This window comes from Ischnura elegans, chromosome 7 (genome assembly GCF_921293095.1).
Source record: "Ischnura elegans chromosome 7, ioIscEleg1.1, whole genome shotgun sequence".
Lineage (NCBI taxonomy): Eukaryota > Metazoa > Arthropoda > Insecta > Odonata > Coenagrionidae > Ischnura > Ischnura elegans.
In genome coordinates this window covers 13,927,088-13,947,912 of record NC_060252.1, presented here as the reverse complement: position 1 = coordinate 13,947,912, position 20,825 = coordinate 13,927,088, and the positions used below count along the sequence as shown (strand labels likewise).

Below are 20,825 nucleotides of genomic sequence, written 5' to 3'. Positions count from 1 at the left end.
TCAATCCAATCACAAGTCATTAATATATTCATTATAATATTCATCCTCATCTCTGTTTTACTATTATAGTAATATATGCAATGAAAGGAAGGATTTTCTCTCATTCTGACTCACCTTGCTGCTCTCAGTTCTTTGCCCTCATCTATTAATTATTTCTGCATTTGAAAATTATTCTTCTGTTTCTAAGGGTACCCGCACATAAGTGTTTCAGGGTAATTTTGAGGCGAAATAAAAGTTCAGACTAGATTTGTGTAATTCCAGTGTGGTTAAATAAATCCACTATGAAAATTCATTTGAAAATTACTTGAAGATTGCGATGCATTGTATAAATGAATAACGAAAAGCCAAAATCAACGATTGGCTTTTATTCGAACAAAAGATGGGGATTCAGAGTGCGTTGATAGAAAGGGAAAAATGAAACCAGAGGGTCTGATGGATAATTTAAAGATTGCGAGAGATGACTGAGTATATGCTGCTGAACGACGGAAAACAAAAGAAGCCCTATTCGGATGAGCGCATCGCTTTGCTCGCCGTTAGGGACCGAGGACTCGGGCGAAAATGCGTCGGCAGTGGAATATACAATTCAGAACGATGGGAATTCGCAAACAAGACAAATAAAAAGTTGCATAGCAACGATTTGGGTAATCCGTAATGCTGCCTAAGCAAATAAATGACGGCGAGGGAGGTTGGAGATTTTGGGGACGCTGGAATGATTTCAATTCGATACTTTGGAGTGGAACAGAACGAGAGGATGTACAGGCGATGCGAGAGCGAGGGGAAGGAGGCTGCGATCGGGAATTGGAATGTTAATCCGGAAACGGTTTGGGTGATAATTCATCCTTCGCCATTCTCTGTGCGTATGAATGGGGAGGAATCCTTTTGGGGATTAAAATTACGTGGATATGCAGCATTCTGAGCCATTGGTTACGGCAGTTCGGAGGTAAGAATAGGAATATGAAAATTGGATTTATAGAATTTGGATTCTGCTCCGATATTAAAAGGATTTCAATCAAAAGTTCAATAAACTGGGATTGACAGCATTATTTTTTCGGTGGAGTGCAGCGGTATTTTTTATGGCAGATTTACTGATTGATTTTAAACATGTGTCTCTAAATCTTATTTGTTAGGGTAACTTGCCTCTCCAATTGCCGAGAAATTAAATAAAGCAACCTTAGCCATTCCTCAAAACAACCCATCTTTAAAATAAATCTGATATAAGTTATATTTTCTTTCAATTGGAAATTCAGAATCCGAGACGTATGGATTCTAAGTTATGTAGTTCGTAATTTTAGCTCCAAAAGTGAATCTTAAACCAATTTTATCAGTGATTTGGGAGCAGATAGACTTTGTAAGCGTATGCCTGTTCCCTCCGTCGCTTTGAATTAGTCTGAAAGAAATTATGGCTGTTTTATTTATCCTTTGATGTGTGTGGTGAGTCTAAATTATGAAAATAAAATTACATGGTACTTTTAGTGCATGTACTCTCAATGGAGAATAATTCAATATCACATATTTGAAAATTACTCGTAATAGAGTAAGAAATACTCATATAAAGTGCGAATTTCTGGCTCCTATCAAGAATTGAGAGACCGCTGCATGTTTTAGCGTGCAAGTGTCAATTTGAGTGAAGTTTTACTTATTTCGATTGTCAATCAGATGAATAAACAGTAAACTGTATTTTACAATTGAAACTTTACCGACACTCGAAAACTTTCATTCTATCTCAAAATCAACCGAAGTACACGCTTATTTTCCCATCAATTCATCAAGGTTCCGCGATAAGATTTTTCTAAGAACACCGCCATTAAATTTAATATCACTGAAAGTGCTCATTAAGTTCAATTTATTGCCTTTTTTATGTATTAAGCGGTTTCAGCCACGGTTGGCTCTGGCTGCTGTTTCAACTACAAAATGTAAGCGGGCTATTTACCAACCAGAGTAAAAAGCAAGAGGGCTACATACAGAAGGCATAAGTCTATCCCGCTTAAGTCGATTTTTGTTGCCACTTAGAGCTCAATTTAATCGATTTTTAAAAATTGTCGCAGTATCACGATGAGTGGAGAACTATCCATTTACAATATAAATATAATATCCATTTACAATGAGTGAAAATTTTTGATAAATAATGATTTCACTCTTTTTAAAAATAAAATGAGTGAAAAATTTATTCAAAAATTTACCACATAATATTTGAAATCGTGAAGAATAGCGGTGGATTGGTATGAATTTGATAAATCGCGTCATTACGAATAGAAATTGAGCATTAATAATTATAGATTATTTCCCCGTGAATTACGGATCGCTCTGCCACCAGCGACTGAAGCGGCAACCTCTGTAAATCCATTTCACGTGGCAACACATCCAGTGTCCGATTGGAGAATACTGGTTTTTAATATTCGCGGTGAATAGAGCGTAGGTGAACTTTCTGGCTCTCTTTGTTGTAATCACAGGACTTGGGCCGCTCCAGCGTGAATCCCTCCAGCGAGGCAACTGCGCCCCCTCTCGCCCCCCCCTCCCCCCGAAGCAGGAGGCCCCGTTACTCATATCTATTTCTAGTCCCTTCATATTTCTCCATCTTTTACTTCACACGCACACAATCGCTCGCTCTCACACACGCCCGTGCACCGCACAGAGCACGCATTCCTTTTCTTCCATTCCCACTCGCTTCCCTGTCTTCGCCACCGTCCAACCCCTTCTCCCTTCCCTTCCCAACATTTATCCGTTCACGACCTCAGAACCACTATTAACACGACCTCAAGCTCTTAAGTGGACGCACCGAACTTGCAAGACAAGTCTGGTTTTTCAACGTTTTTTTTATTTAAATCGGGCAGGAGAAAATATTAAGTAATGACCTGATAGTATGAATGACGCTGGAATATTGGTGACCATCTTGCCGTTTTTAACCAGTTCTAAGGGTAAAAATTTACGCTATACGTTTTGACATAAAATACTTTCTCATGAATCTCTCGTGTCCTTGCATACTTTCCGTAAAAGTTGCTGGAGTATTACGTAGTTAAAAACTTACTTTACCTTATTTATATTACATTTTTAATACACGTCTGTGGCATAAAATACCTATAATGCCCCTAGTATGTAAATTTTACCTCAGAAAAATTGTAATTTTATATTTAAGCATTTTGTTCCTGTTTATTAGCAAATCTACTCTGTATGCCTTGATACTTCTTAGGTGATAGCAAAAGCAATGAATTCAAGGAGGAGTGAAATGTTTTCTTAAGGAGTAATCTTGCATGCATATCACGAATAGATGGAAAGTAATGTTTACCTTACAATTATCTTATGATCATCCCAAAATAGAAAGAAAAATTTCAGGGATATTTACTTTTTTATTCTTGTTCTTGACTAAAAGCGGAATTAAATATTCGAGCTCATTTCTTTAATATCTGGAGGCATGTAATTGGTTTGCTATTGGGAGACATTTGCATGGATAATATTTAAAAAAATCGACTCCGGATTATTTCGGGTCATTTCGCGTGGATGCTTAATTGCCCTTGCGTTGAAAGGTGCGACGAAATTAATTCCGTGGTATGGTGGTGTGGGAAAGAGTGCAATTACCGGGAAAGGAAGACCAAGGAGGGTTACGGCTGTCATATTTGCTCTATTAAACGGCCGAGAATAATGAACTCGGTCTCGCTGGGATGAAGACATGGAAGTTTTACGAGAGGAGACGGAGCCCTCATGACGGTCGCTCGAGAATTAATGGCGGAAGGGGAGAAATGAAGCGAAAGGGTGCGCAAGTAGAGAGGAAGGTGGTGGAGCGCGTATGGGAGTAGAATGGAATTGTTGGTAGGTATTCAGGAGTGGGTACTAGGGTGGGGAGGGAAGTTTTGCGACACTTATAAACAATTAAAATCGGTTTTGCTCCTTTCATCATCACATTGTTTCTTCCTTTTTGTGTTTCCAGGAGTTTAGTCGGCCAATTTTGTGTTTAATGAGTAATCTGAAGGTTAGGAAGAATATTCAAGTTTAGGAAGAAGAAATAGGTAAATTTGAAAATATGTGCAAGTAAAAATTTTAGAGGCAAGCGTTGATGTAAGAAAACAACTATTAACTTCAAGCACCTTCATGGGCTTCACATCAATGGCCTGGGCTTAGACTAAACTTATTTGCAGACATGAGTAACTGATGACATTCTATAAAAAAAACTGTAGGAAGTATAAGATATGGATTGAATAATGTATGTACAATTTATTCATTTTGTAAAAGTTAGTTTTCTTCGGACAAAAATTTAGTTTGAAACTTTATATCTATTCTTACCACCATCATATCATTAGCTGCTCGTAAGAGTCAAATTCATTCGTTTTGAACTGATCGTTTATACGTTTTTATCCTTTATCGTGTTCTACGTTTATTACCATATTTAATTTAATATCAGGAACAAACTAGAATATTTACACCTTGAAATAATCTTCTAGAAATTATCATGTGTGAATGTTTAAATTAGGATATTGCACCTCGTTCTTCCCGACCACTGTAATATATCGCATGAGCCAATTGAGCATAGTCCAAATGGCGTGATTAGAACAGGCAGGAGAGAGCGCCATCGTTTAAAGAAATGATCCATTGGGCGCACACGCAAAAGTGATATTGTGATCAGATCCGGTACTACGAGTTTTTTTCAGGGGGGCAAAGATCATTTCCCAAATATAATACCTCAAATGTAATATCTTAGCAAGCTATTTTTTGACTATCGGTATTTGAAATTACACACCATGCGTTTGCTATCAAGAAGATTTATTGATATTATTGTTCAATAATGTATAATGTAATAATTATTGGAAAATAATTTATTTAGTAAAATGAAATAACTTTTTTTAATAAACTTATCAAAATTTTCCGCACTCTGAAATCTGCCGCCCAGGGCACATGCCCCCCCCCCCCCCTTTCTCCCCTGCGCCTGCGGTTCTGGGCAGGCTTGTGAGTGGCGGTTCTTGTGTTCGTCGCCCCGAGCAAATAGTGGCGTTGACCGCAATGCTGTTGTGAAGTAGCGGGAAGAGAAAAGGTCGAACCCCTGTTTTGTGAGCTGAGGTTTAGACGGAGGCTATACTTAAACCCCTTGAGTTTCCGCTGACAGATGTATTAATACCGCTTTCAGGACCGCATGTGTGTATGCATAGCTGTGAGAATCAGGAAACCGCGCCTCCAACCCCTTCGGAATAAAGTCGGGGAGAAAAAAGAAACATAATAATTAGACGTCTCTCAGATGAAGAATGCCCTCGAGAGTCTTCCCCGAGATTTAGTGCGTGGTGAAGACATAAATATTGTGGACCTCGCGGAAGGCTTCGTCGTAGAATGGGGCATACTGGGATTATTTCTAATGGCACGTCTATTTGTGATCACGTGACCTTTCCCGCCAGTGCTCTTCCCCACACTCCTGGGGAGTAAGGATCATTAGGGGTACCCTGAAAGCTCGCATTCGCCAATAGCCTGAGGAATGGAAACAGGATAATGAACAACTGAGAATAATTAAGCCACAAAATATTTTCCTAAAATTATTGCGTGTGAATTTTTTTATTAGGGTATTGCACCTCGTTCATCCTGGCCAGTGGAATATATTGCGTGAGCCAAATGAGCATGGTCCAAATGGGGTGTCAGACATGGAAAAAACGTGCACACATCTTACGTGCCCCGTGACGTGGGAAATTTACATTTTACGCGACAGTTCAAGGTGGAACGCGGCTCTTTATCCGTAATGAATCTAGAACTGATAAAATCGCACAGGTGGATTCATATTTATTTTACCCCTTTATATCGATGGATAAGTTCTAGCAACGCGTATCTCAAAAAAAGAAACTTTTCGGGAGAGCAGAAAAAAAATTTATTTTTTAATGGTATATGATTTTATTTGAAATTAAAAACCAAAAACACACGAAACTGAAAAAGAAGCATACATTTGCAAACAAAGAGTTGTTTTTTTGCTTGTATTTTATTCTTTAGTAAAAGTATTAGCCCTGTTAACTCATAACGGGCAAATTTTGAGATACGTATGGTTAGAACTTCGCCATCGATATTTGCAATTTAGCGAGGAAGCAAGCTTGAGAACACGGTGGGATGGATCGCTTATTGTTGACACATCAGTGAGCCTGGGAGGAAATATCATGCACTCATCAAAATTATATACAGTACAGGTTATCATTAACAGTGGTGTGGTTTTGAACATGCAAACATTAAAATAGAATTACTTCCAGTTTATTATCCTATTTTATTTTTCTAATGTGACGTCTCAAACAGTTTTTTTTTCATATTTAATTAATTTCAATTTGAGAGCCCTTAGTGGATCGACAAGAGAGAAACCTGGCGTCGACATCAGCCTATTCCAATCGAAAGGCGCCCAAGGGACTACTACTTAACGTCCCATCCGACGGTCGGAGTGGTGCACTTGAAGTGCCCTCCTCAAGACACTCAGGAGGATCGGGCAGCCTCTGAAAAACCTCTGAAACCCAATGCCTACTATCTTCCCGTGAATTACTGAATGCGTACTATTTTATGATGATGACCCTGTATTGTATAAATTAAATATTTTTAGCTTCATTCCCCTATGAAAGGTGACTGTATTGAAATGAATTTTTTTTCATGGTAACTCAATTCATAGCTATAGTGCACCATTTCGATAATCGCACGCAAGCCACGTGGCACAATAACGCGTTACCATTGAGACGCTCGAGGTGTGTTGGGAACAAGGTAGTGACGTCACCCGCCCTTCTTTATTCCTTGCCCTGTACCCCCTCCCATTTTCCGTGTATCCCATCCTTCTTGCTCGGAATTTCGCTTCTTATTTGTTTGCCACAGCGGCGGAATTTGGAGGAAGTTCTGTGGTCGCTTCTTTTGCTTCGGATGCCACCCAGGTCGCCATTCTGTTTGTCCTCACAAAAGGAGAATCATGGGAATTATATATTAAGCTTCTCCGCTCTCTCACTCGATTCTAAATTTGTGGCTGAATGTATCTTCCTCGTTTTTCACCCCTTAGGCCTTTGTTTGTGTCTCCCACCGGCTTTGATTTGACTCGTGACCTTTCATCTTAATCATTGAAAAAAGAAGAGAAAGCCTCTCCGCAGAAAAGTGCTTTGAAATAATGAATGAATTCTCAGTGGCTACCTACGAGAGAGAGAAATTTCACTTGCTTAAACTTGGTGTGTGTGAGGGAAGCATCATGCTATGGTCAGGCACGCAGCCAGAAATTTGCTTCGGGGGGTGCTTTCATGATATGGGGGTTGCCTACACTGACATATTTTTTTTAACCATTTGCACGCATGTGAAAACCATACCATTCAAGTTGACTTTTTCTGGGGAGATATTAAGGAACAGCATACCATATAATAAACAAATATATTGTACTGCCCACTGAAAATGTATTTCACAGATCTACAAAAACGTGTTTAGATTGGCTTGTAAACACCATCAGTACATGTTTATCATTTCATCAAATCCGCTATATATTCCGTTTGCATTATGCATAAATTCAATTCATCGCATGATTTTTGCGGACTGTATGAAATGCGATTACACAGGAAAATGGAATGGCAGAGGCACCCCTTTGCAAGTGGTAGTCTCCACAGCGGACCTATCGAAGGTAGTCGCCACGAAAGAAAGAATTTCGGGGGGTATGAGGCCAAAACGTCCCCCTCCCTCCTACCTACGAGCCTGGCTATGTTATTTTTCTTAAATCTCCGGTAAAAAGTTTTCTTCCTGGCTGATAAATTTATCTTAAAATATTTGGTTATCCTTGTTCGTGAGCTCTTTTTTGAGTTTTTTTCCACTTTGATCTTTTGTTACCTTTATTAACTCCTTATTCGTTGGCATTGTATTGTCTTTGCCAATACAAAATATCAAAGAGCCTGCCTCTATTTCTGTTCCATTTGAGGATAACCTTGATGTTGTGATCACAAAGGTGTGGACTCCTCATTTACTCTTGGCTTTTTGCCCGCGTCAAAGAGAACCTGAGAGAATCAAGCCTGATGCATCTCAATTCATTTGCACTGAGACAAAGGTCTTGGCTACTCCCTTGTTAAGTGCCCACTTAGTTTCTTGATTCTCCGGAATCATGTCAAATTATTGATCACTCAAAATTCTTTCTCCTCTTAATTCGCATTTTCATGCACATCCGTTAAGCTGAGCGGGTAATTTTCAAACCCTTCATCGCGCAAAAAAATTATGGCATTTTTGCCTCACCATTTTGAATTGATTTTTATACCCTTTTACACCTCTTCTTTTAATTTTCACTTAATAGTGGCCGTTATAATTACTCTAAGCATATTAACTTAAGAGTAGATCATACGTTTTCGGCGAGCAGTTATATTTTTTGAAATCCTTATATGACTGGTTGCGTATGTGTTGCCTATAACGATTATAATATGCATAAGCTGCTTAAATTGTGAGACTTTTATTTCTGCTTGAAAATTTTTTGGGGAACATTGGTCAGGAACTTGCAACAAAGGCTTCCCTTTTCAGTCCTCTTTGTGGGTTGCACCTGGATGCCGATTTTTACGCTGCGTTCATCTGCTCTCGTATTTTTCCCCTCAGGTTAAGATTCTTTCCTAAAAAAGACTTTTTAGGAGTATGCAGGGTGACTTCGAGTCAGCGATATCGACCAATTCCTTCCTGCCGTCTAGAGTTTGGAGTTCTTCCGTTCAATCCTCGTGTCACGAAGTCGGAAAACTTCTCCAGAATTAAACTACTGAGTTTCCACTCACGATTTAAACTTGTCTCCTTCACGTCTTCCCATTTGTTGCCATAAGCTTTTGCCATTTTTGCCTCTTCACGTCTTACCATTCTTCAGCCCTTTCAATCCAGCTTCCTTCCCCCTCCGCTTTGCCTTCATGACCACTTGACGGCGCTGAGAACCCTCGCCACCCACTCCCCGAAATGTTCCGTTGAAAACTCTTCCATAAAGTGAGCATGAGTTAATCAATGTCTTCAATGTTACTTTTGATCTCCGTTTATATATTGCTTGGTACTACGATATCAAACAACCTGCACTCCAATTCTTTTAGAAAACAACCCAGATTATTTTTTGCCCAATTTTTACTGTAGCGTGGATCCGAGTCACATATAGATGGCATTTAATCAAAGGAGCAAATTCCAGTTGCCTGTGTACCCTTTGCGAATATTTCATTCGATGGTTTACTAATTTTGTGACGACGTAATAGTTGTATGAGAAGGTTATGGATCCATTTAGTCATTAAGAGTTGCGAGAGAAGATACTTTGTACTAACGAGATAATGAGTTTTATCCCAGGCACACAGTGAAGGTTTTAAGGTGATCTATTTCGTGATTCCGTTAGTATTTCCATTCTCAAAGCCCTTCCCTAAAGGGAATTCGTACAGTGGGTTTCCTTCAATTTGAATGGTTTCCAAGTTCACAGAATTTCCGAGTGGTTAAGGTGCTCAATTAATTACTGCACGTAATTCCATGCTCCGGCAACTTGAAATTTCTCCTTTTTGAAATGACATATCGTATTCTAATTGACTTTTAAGACAGGAAATTACTAGTTATATAATTTTTATTCCATTATTTATTTTAAGATATGAGTAATGTTTTTATCCCACAGCATCGTAACTTGCTGTTTCTTTGGATTTACTTCCCCAGTCAAGGTTCTCAATTGATGATGGATTAGCAACCATGTTTTAGAATTTTCGAAATTTATGCATATCATTCACGCCATGCACTTGGAGTCCTATATTGTGTTCTCCGTGGAATTTTCGAGGCTACGCATAGTAATGAAGGTGTCTAAGGTATAAATTTATGCTAATCGCTAAGATTCTAATAATCAGATAATTCTAATTAATCAGTTCAGTTACATTGGATAGGCGCATTCATGGTCACCAGTTCCTCCTGCTGGATTAACTCGCAAAGCAAGGATTTCATTGGGAGTATCCGAATACTTCACCCCAGGATTATACCTCGTACTCTTTAGCGTTTCGGACTTCAGTTAGTGGAACCACGATTGCTGAAAGTAAAATTTACTAGGTAAATTTAACTTACAATAATCTTAATAGTTTCAAATTTACTCTCTAAAGTAAATTTCACACTAAAACTACATTTAAGTCTATGATTTCGACGCTTATCTATTCTACTATTGTGTAACTTTTCAATTTTTTCTATGCACAGCGTGCCCGATGATGAACGTCTTCTTCTAAACCTAGGTCGTTGAATATTTGTGCATTGAACATGTGTGGAATAACAAAGTTGTAATTTTAACTTCTCCATAATGTGCATTTGATGAAAAAATAAATAAATATACTCTCTAGTCCTCCCTGAAACCCACTTCCATTTGCCATATCTTCCACTATCCTCTTAAGCACTCCACCCCTTACTACCGACCCTGCCGCCGCCGCCGTTCCCCCACCCCCTGGTTTTCAGCGTCTCCATATCCGTCATAATCCTGAAGAGGGACCACACATCCATTCCGGCCACTTCCCGTGCTCACAAGAGAACTCCATCCGTCCATCCATTCCTTCCCCGCCCACAAGTTTACGGCCCATCGTCCGACGCCAATGGTTTCCTCCCTCTCCATCACTCCCGCTTCGGTACATTCTCCCAGCCGATCGCATTAAGGGAATCCACGGAAAATCCCGGGGAAGGGGAAGCCGATACACTTCTTGGCCCGTTGCTCCGAGGATACGATATTGTCGGAGCGGAGCCTAACACACACCCACCCCCGGCGCCCTCTTGATTTTGAAAAAGCACCTGAACATCCTGTTTCCAGCCCTCTCGAAAATATTCTGTGCCATACCAAAAATCCTTTTTCCGAAGGATTCATTTTTCTTCCCTCTTTTCTTTCTTTCTACCATCTTCCTGCCCTGTTCATGAATTGTATATTCTACCAAAATCCATTCCAAATTAACTATATATATTGTACATATATATAATGTATTGTACAGCTATTTTAATGTATCAAAATTTTGGTGTGTTATTGAAACATTTATTGATGGCAGGGTAATTTTGAAATTTTTTAGCTTCAATTATAAATTTAATTCTTTTGTCATTTATACATTTATGGCACCCTACCTTGATTTGAACCCGCAGGTACATGGTTAATCCGTCGCGAAAAAGTGATTTGTTTTGATTTTTTGTTATGCTCTTATAATTGGTCCCCATTATCTTCCCATTTGTTTATGAGTTCTCATGTACTCTTTTTGGACTTCCAGGTGATTTCCACGACACATAGATGAGCATATCTTCCGTCATCCTGAGGCCACGGGGAAGGAGCTCTCATCTCCCGCTTGTGTCGTAAGTACAATTACGTTTGTTTGTATGCTTAATGTGGTATTTAACATAATTTATTATAGCCCCTAGAGAATTTTATTTTCCCGCGGAGTGATAATTTAAGGGTTTTGAGCTTCCGGCACCAATATAACCACACTTAAATTTAATTGTTCAAAACTTATATGCGTTGCAATAGAAATTCTAATTCTATTCTAATTAGAAAGCTACCCAATGACTTATTTTATGAAGGAACTAGGCGATTATTTTTGTTTGTACATAAAGTCATATTTGGCATTTATCCCTAATGACCTCAAATAAGCACTTTTATTTTACTTAATTATTTCACTGAATGTTTGCTAACAATAGCTATAGTATGATAAAATATTTCATTAAATGTGATCATTTGTCAGAAGAGCGCAGTTAAATTAATCGTCACGAAGCTAGGGATTTCCTGGTACATAGTTATGCCTTCGTCCCACTCACGTAGTCAACCACGTTTTTCGGTTTTCCTGTTGTCTGCTAATGCATCCCAAAATATGAGTGTCTCGGTGAATTATTTCCAGTCTTACCCGTTATAGTTTGAAACTCGAACTTTGCCTTTTCTTTTTTCCGCGGAGCAGAATTGCTCGGTCGTTCTAACAGCGTTGACAATGACCGCCATTACACGCCGCTTGGACACCTTTTTCGCGGGCCGCGAGCCAACCCTAATGGGTGCTAAAGATGGCGCGTCGTAAAGACGGATGTCGCTCCTGATGTATTTTGTCAATGGTGCCACGCGGAGACGCTTAAATATTCGCGCCGCCCTCATGATTTGTGGAGTTCCCAGAATTAGTCACGACCGACAGCATTCCAACTGACCTTTACACTCGAGGTAATCCTTATTTTGTCTTTTTTGGCTTTGTCGTTTATTTATACATTTTTCGTGCCCGATTTCTTCTTTAAGTGATAGGTTTTTCTCTTTTTTGCCAATTACCAGGTAAATATATACTGTTATCTCATCTCAAGAGCAGTTATTCGCATTTGGCGTTGCATTTTTGATTATAAATACGCTTTTTTAATTATTTGTAGTTAAAAATGAAGCGTAACCAATGATGAGAATACAAAATTAAATGCATAAACTTTTAATGTACTCGTGTATCCGGTATCAAAATTTTCAATAAAAAAATATGAAATATGCCCCGTAAAATTTGCATGTACACATACATACATCCATAAATATATGCTTTACTCTTGATTGACTTTTATACAGTTAAATATGCACTGCTTTGAGCAATGTGTTAGGTTTTTCATTGCTAAAGTAATCGTTATATTGGACTATGGGTTAAGAGATACCGGTAATACAAGCGCCTGATGCTTATGAAAGACGTATTTATCATGCTAGGATGTTATTTATTTATTTGGTCGCAAACAGCAATACTGCCATTACACAATGACACATTAAACAATTTATTAAGAAAAACTAACAAACCCAGCAATAGTAGTAAAATCATACTAGTTCAGCTTATCAAAAATTACATGGGCCAACGTGCCCCAGCCGTTGGGCCAACTTACCCCGATGTAGGGGCAGATTGGCCCACCTGTCACATGCCCAGTATTTATTTATTTTTTTTAATTTATAACACATATATTCAAGTTTAATTATCCAGATTCAGAAAGACTGTTCTATAACTTAGCAATAATTTCATAAAGTTAAATATGTATAAATAAATAATATTTAAAATTTTAAAAAATTCGGGCCAACGTGCCCCGGTCTCCCATACGCTGTAAGAACGTCAAAATTCACAATTCACGTATACAAGGATCGGGGAATGTCAAAGGGAAGCTTAGATGTAATCATGGCTATTTAGTGGAAGTTGCTTTCAGGGAAATTTGAGACAGCCGGCACCTTTTCCTATGATTTTGGTTCGATTCGAAAGTTACTCGGGTGCTTGCTGGAGTCGAGAGGGACGACCCGCGAGGCAGAGGGACTCTCGCTTCACACAATGCGCCGTCCAATGGGTCCCCTCTCAAAATAGATGGCAACACCTCCTCGTCCACCTCGCCCACAGTCCCCACCTCCCCACTCCCCCTCTTCTTCCCACTCTCCTTTCTCACTTGCGCCTTCATTTGTCGTAATTACCCCGTCCACCCACGCTGCCCCACGCCCGACTTTTGTCTCTTCTACCACCTATCTTCCTCACGCAAGCTTTCTTTGCTTTCATCTTTATGAGCCTCATCCTCACTTATAGTACCCAAACCTCTTCCCTTTGTCGCAGAAATTTTCAACCCCCTCCCCGCTGTAAATAAGCGAATACGGCTGGGAACCGCGGGAGGCTTAGATTGGTTGGGCTATTGAGAATGGATATCTTTAACAGTAACGCGAAGAACATCATTTTAGAATTCCAATATATTTCCAGATCCTACAGAAGCGTTAAATTAAGAAGGATATGTTACCGAATGGATAAGTATGGGAATTCCATACTTCCCATGAACAATATAGGACTTGGATAGATATTTGGCCAAACTTCGTTTTATCATTTTCTTTTTATTTGTCAACGGCTGCTTTCCCCACTAAATACCCTGCTAGCGAAAACTACATTAGCATACCTATTAATTTGTATAGTAATATTTTTTGACTCTTGGGCAATCGCTGCCGTGAGAATTTTGGATTTTCACTAGTTATTCACAATAAAATGGCCATCCACAATATGTTTGAGTGGATGAAAAAAACGTAGCCGCAAAAAAACGAAAGGTGCATTTGGAAATTTTTACGAAAACGACATTTGATCAAATTCATTTCTCCCGGGTTCTCCTTGGGGTGAGTTCCCCGATGGATTGGATTCAAAAAAGTGAAGAAGCCAAAATATTCCGTTTATGCGCCGGGAAATTACCAGATCATATTAGAGATTTACCCCGTACTTCTTCTTATCTTCCTTAGGTACTGGAGAGGTTTCGCTCGTGGTATTTTTCCTGAGAAAAAGTACAGGTCTTGGCTATAGTGTGAGACTTCTGGCGACGAAAAATTTAAGAACTTGCCCGGCCGTTGGCGTACGATCAAAAATAGCGTCAATATGTATGAATGAATGCGTGTCCACGGGCGATTCCGGGAGGGCATACATTGTTAATGCATGTTCCGACACTCGGCGCCCGTGGCAACGTGCGGCAAAAATCGTAACCTCCCTCCCAAACACTCCCTACTACGGAAAGGCGGAAACACACGCATATGCGGTCACTCTGGGCGCGGGGGTCAGTTGGAAGACCCCCGGAAGTTTGGATGTTCCCGGTCAACAGAAGTGAGCATGAGGGGAGGGGGAGGAAGAGTCTTTTTATCCCGATGAAGCTGGTCCATAATGCAACGGGGCGCGAGGACGAAGCGAGGACTCTTTGAACGAGGAGAAGACGTGTTTCATGGAAGAATGAGCACGGAGCTTATTCGCCGGATGGTCCGAGAGGGTGTTTGGGGAAGGGAAGTGGCCGGATCAAGGAAGACAACGTGGACTTAGCAGAAGATCGGAGTGGTGAAATGGCGATGATAAAGGAGGGTGGGGCAGAAATGGCTAAAACGGGAAGCCAAACCATAAGTTTCATTGCAGAATAAAAACAGCTTTCCACTAGTTCGAGAAGGCAAACTTAAAGTTACACTGCAGAATGGAAGCAATTTTTCACTTTTTTAGCAATTTTAAGTTGACTTTTTTGCAAATTAATTTTGGAATGTTTTTATTCAACATGGGATTATAGAATAGTCCCACTACATCGACCTAAGTGCCTGACTCATAAGCTATAAATTTCATTCCTTTCGTTAGCCACAAAGATAATTATTGGCTTTCATTGTGTTTTTAATTTAAATTTATTTTTTGGACTTACGTTAACACAATAAAATCTGTTTTAATTATTTTAAAGACATAAGAAACTAATAATTCTATGATCAGTGGAAGTTAAATGAATTTAACGTGAAAAATGTCTTTTAAATCCAAATTTTATTACCGACGGACTCGAGTTTCAACAAACTTGTGCGATTATCAGGGATGATTACATGCCATTGTACTGACGGTAACGCCATTTTTTACATTGAATGCTCAATTGCAATGTTGTCCTATTCATTATTTTTTCCTCTACCATTTGTTTCATCCTACTAGGTTATCAGCACGAGTTGCTGAGATTATTTTATTGCCATTACAAACATTTTCTTCTTTATTAACTAATGATTATACTACCAGATAAATCCGTAGAAATTTTCCAATCATTTTTCTCGGACTTTTTCATTTTTCGTGCGTTTATATTTGGGCTTGTCGAAAGAAATACTAATCCCTAGGGTTTCTTATCGATGGAGGATTGAGAAGGAATGCTCTGCCTCTCTCCCAATTAATTCGTTATTTTCTATGATGGCACCGTGAATTTTTAGCCTTTTCAACAAAATAAAACTGCATTATATTGGCTGTTAGCAAAGTAGGTTTATGGTAACTTGCTCTCATAAATATTCGTTATTCCGCGAAATATGAGATAACTAGTAAACCTGTAATTCATATTTATTCCCTTATTCCAATTGATTTGAGTACATAAGGATACATTCAGAGAATATAACTCCAGATACAATTGCAACGAAACAACATCGCCCTCTGCATCGAATAAGGTCAAAACTAGGGATGCATTGTCTAATTCATGGCATGTGAATGAATAATAAAATATAAAGCGATGATGTAAGATATATTAGTGCGCATAAAATGCTGGGTGTTTTGATTTTCTGATTGAAAAGGTTGTTCGATATCGAAATATTGTATGAATGCATGAAAACCGATTCCAGCTCTAATTATGGTGATGATTTTTTTTTTCACTTACCTCCTTTTTTTAATATGCCAGCTTAGTGCACGATAAAGGTGGAAATTGTATTCGTTCCATTCTACCTTTATATTCCATTATATCGCATTCCTTTATCCCCAGGCCTTGTATTGAATTAAAAACAATTGTAGGCAGCGTGAATCACGCAGGAATCCAACCCACAATATCCCCCACTTAAAACGATAAGTGATCCACCATTCAGCGAAAACAACGGGGATACGTAGGGAACACCATTCAGTCAGACAGTCATCTATACATTTCGCCCACACAATAATCCGCTGACACGGAACGCCATGCTCGCTGGCGCAGTGCTCAATGGGGTCACGCTCCAGGAATCCCGAGGCGAACGCGAAAGCAGTTCTTTCTTTTTATTCCGTCTTGTTTTCCATCGGGATGGGGATTCTATTCTTTGGTCTACCGAGCCGGATCAATATCAAAAATACGGTGGGAAAAAATATATATCGGGAGAAAAAATGGTATAGACTTCCCCTCCAACCCCCTTTGCTGCCATCCGCGACGCTGGTCCATATATCAGGGCCACCCCTGCAGCCCATCCAGACTCCCCACCCCTGTTTATTTTTTCATGAGAGAGGCGACTTTTTGAATGCATATAGTGCCTCCCTCCCCCACTGTGGGAGGGGAACACACTGAGAATCGTCAATGGTAGTCCACCCCTCCCACGCTTCCTTCCCTCACAGCTCACCCCCTATTTATTCCATCGACATCCTCCGAACCAAACGCGGAAGGGAGTGGAAACCGATGGCCCATCTCGCCGGATTAATGGTTCGCCTATCTCAAATAGACAAACAACGCCTAATCGCCAATCCATATCACAATAGGGTAGTTTCCTTCATCAAAGAAAAAGTAAGGCATTGATTGCGATTCGTTACCCACCATAAGTGTATTCATAATATACAAATTTTTTATATAAATGCCAATTTAGACAAATGTTAATGGTCAATTTTAACCTCATTTGAAAAAGGCCAGATTGCCGCCCATGTGAAACCACTCCACGTGAAGTAACAGGGGCCCGGAGGCTATACGAGTAGTCATAAGTTATAGATCGTCTGAGATTACCAATGTATGCATGAGGCAAAGAGCTCAGGGATACATTAATAATCTCTCTCTTAATAAACTCTTAATAATCATAATAATTAATAATAAACTCTTAATAATCACCTATTAAAGTAGCCTTATGTCAGAAGGTTTCCTTCGTTTGATAGGGTATTAATAATCCTTATTTAAGCCAAGCGCTACCTGCTAGCCGGGTACTCTGCTACCTGCCTGCATCGTAGAGGCGCTGATAGCCTCCTACCAAGGTGGCCTCACACAGAGGCAGCTGGATCCAGAATGACGTCAGACGGGCTTTTCCCAGCATTCATACTTAGCCGTCGCGTTTTCGTGCGCTTGAAAATTTTCACTATTCAGTTAATCGCGAAAAATAGATATCGTAATTGAAAAATCTAAAAGCGTGAAATACGTACTCCAGGAGTAATAATCTTTCAATTGAGGCAATTAAAAAGAAATGGGAAACCACACTTTTGAAAATCAGAGGTGTAAGATTGGCATTAGATTGATTGAGAGACCCGGATTTCCCGCAGTGAACCAAACTACTAAAGCTAGCAAGGCACTTACAGTAAGCGTTTAGCACCGCGGAATGAAGCAGAAAAAAATTAGTGGGCATAATTTCAAATTTTGTTTTGAATATTAAATCAGCTGAAAATGATACTCACGATGGGTTAGATTTGACTAAGTGAATCGTCATACTTAGTCAGCTTTTAATCTGATTGCCACAGCTATTTGGATTTCGTGGTTAGAAGCAGATAAGATATAATAACGTCGTGACACAAACGCGATCCGATATATATCATGGGAATGAATTAATTGAGGGTTTTCTTTATCATTTATTTAGTGCTGCTCTGGTAAGGGTAAACTGATCATTTGAGTGCCGTTTTAAAACTGGAAATATTCATCATGCTTGCCGTTTTGCAGAAGGCTTTAGTACAATATTTCCGTTTCTCATTCCTCATCACGAGAATAACAAGAGCCTAAAAGGTGCTTAAATATTTAGCTATCATGCATTTTATTGTTTACATAAAGACATAATCACACCTTCATTGCTATCGCCTTATTCCGGAGTTAATTATGTGATTCGAAAACGCATTTAAAGGTCTTGTAGCGCGTGCACGAATTAATGACGACCCACTGCGGCGGGATTACAAGAGGAAGTCGCCGATTCTGGGCGCTTAAGAGGGGCCTCGACAGGCGATGCTCCGACAAAAGACGTTCAGCGAGGGATAAATGGGGGAGTTGAGGGTACAAGGGTCGAAAAACCCCTCGTCGGACCCTTGCGGTGACCCCCTCTTATCTCTCCCCCCCCCCCCCCCCAACTCTCACGACCACTGGCGGCACAGCACTCCAAATCTCTCCGGAGATCACTCATGGGTCAAGAGACGGACGACCACTGTCCGGTGAGGTTAAAGCAAAGACGTTCGCGTAAGATACTAATCCGTGGGGCGCCCATTTGGTCCTAAGACTAATCCCTTAGCCGCTCCGTTCCATCGTCCCCTTTCTGTCCTCACCCACACACATCCTGGCGTCTTTTTCCCACATGGCCATCCTCTCCCCCCCGCCCCCCACACCGGGGCCCCATGAGCGACGACAATATCGAGTCATCAGCGAACGCTTGTCCAGCGAGTCGTGTCTCTTGGCCAGGGATCAGGGCCGCTCCTTCCGGGTCGCGTCTCCCCCTTAAACCGCCCACCTCGGCGTTATGGATCGATTGGAGAGAATTAATGCCGACCTCCTTGCTCTAGTATGCGGACCTGATGACCGCTCCCAACCCTCCATTTAGGGGTTGGACATTATGTTCATCGTAAAGACTTAATAATGTTCAACAAAATTTTAATAAACTATGCGACTAATCTGCGACACCTAAGGGTATTTAATAGCTGAATATTTGTAGATTGCACGTAGAAAAAAATTTAGTAGATTTCACATAGATGACTTAAATCTCGACCAGTTTCGTCCCTGTACGACATCGCCAGGTTCAAATACAGGAAAAGCATGACCTTATACAGTGTACATATAAGTAGGGGTGGAAGGCTGGCCAAGGTGGGGAAGCTAGGAAGGAGGGTATGGTTGAAGGAGGGTACTTAATTGGTTAAAGATCTAAGTTGTTGACAATTTCCTGCCATATTGCCATAGCTACGGTGGTGATTACAAAAATATTGTTCTACCGATATTTGAGGAACGCATTAAATAAAAATGTGTGCTTATCAAATCAGGTATAAGTAAAAATAACACGACAGTAAATTTCGATAGCAAAAGAAGATAATGAAATCATGGTTGGCGGCTCATCTAGGTTGGAATTTAGCATTTCATTTTTTTTTTAATTAGAGTTACCAGGAAGGCATTATTGAAAGTTGCGAAGTTCCTAGACGTGAAGCCTGATTTAATTGAGTGATACACCAGTTTAGTCCGCAGAAGCTATTGCAAAGGAAACAATACATTTGAAGATAATAATACCAATATTATTTTACTTCTCCTGTGGTGACACAACATTTAATTGCATTTGACCAAATTGTTAATGCGGACTTGAGAACCCACGCATCGAATAGGCAATACTTAATTTGCATCCGGAGTTATTATTATTGCTTTTTCAAGAGGGAAGCCCTAATTTCTCATCTTTACAATTTCAAAACGATCCAAGAAATCATTTCCGTACAAATTTAATCAGCCCATCACGTTTCATTTAAAGAATATTTTAGGAATGAAAAGAAAGAGGTTTTTATAATCATGACGATTTCTGACTCGGCTTCCATTCATTTTACGATTTTTATTTTCGGAGGTTGGTCTATTTTCGAAGAAATTATTCATTTTAACATGTCACATTTACTACCTACGCAAAGGAAAGTTTACGTCCTGATAAAGCATTCAATTTTAAATGTCTCACCATGAACGTATTTTGCCTTGAACCCTGAACGGAAAAATGGAAAACTATGTGTGAGTAGCTACTTGGGAGAGTGGAGGACCTAGTTAAAATAGATGCGTGACTCGAAATGTGCTTGAAAGTTAACGTAAATTATGTCTCATATTTTAATTTACTCATTTGACAATACTATTACCATTGCTTCTTAGGTAAAAGTATTGTTTTTATTCTTTCAATTTCCCTTGTTTAAACATCTTTTTCTGCTTTAGAATCATTCTTTAATTTTATGCATACTCACACTTTTATGCCACCAAATGTTGGAAGGCCGAAGAAGCGTAACTGATTTATGAGTCTACGGGACTCTGACCCATTGGGACGCATTTTGCCGTGGGTCTATTTCCTTCTAAATAATGACGGTCCTTATTATTTGCTAGTGGTTTATCTCATGCTCGAAATGATCGTAACTAAATTTCCACTGCCCTAAGCACTAACCACGCCCGAAAAGGTAATATATTTCGGGGTGAATTTCTCAAAATAGTTCATTTTGAATCATAATAGTACATTTTCCACTTTATTCTATGACATGAAAAGCAGAAATTGTGCGTAAAGTAAATTTTAAATGAGCGCATCACTTGCTTACAATGGGTCTAGAGTTAAGTTAAGTTAATATTTATGCCGTTCATTAGAACACAGGACAAGACTTGTTGGCGAAAGTATCTCGCTTCCAAATAAGCACGGATATCGTTCGGAAGTTATCACGCTGATAGAAGATAAATCACTCTCACAAGCTCGATAGATGTGTGACTTAAAACTAACGCCAAGGTATCAAAGGATTTTCTTATTTTAGGTGGTAGGG

At 39.6% G+C, this 20,825-nt stretch overlaps 1 protein-coding gene across 1 annotated transcript in view; it reads left to right on the top strand.

The window, feature by feature from the left end:
• LOC124162475 (transcription factor SOX-6) overlaps positions 1-20,825 on the top strand; it is a 720,216-nt gene that overhangs the window by 509,300 nt on the left and 190,091 nt on the right. The window contains 1 exon segment of the mRNA XM_046539021.1: positions 11,166-11,247. Coding sequence (XP_046394977.1) covers positions 11,186-11,247 — 62 coding nt within the window. The 5' untranslated portion in view covers positions 11,166-11,185.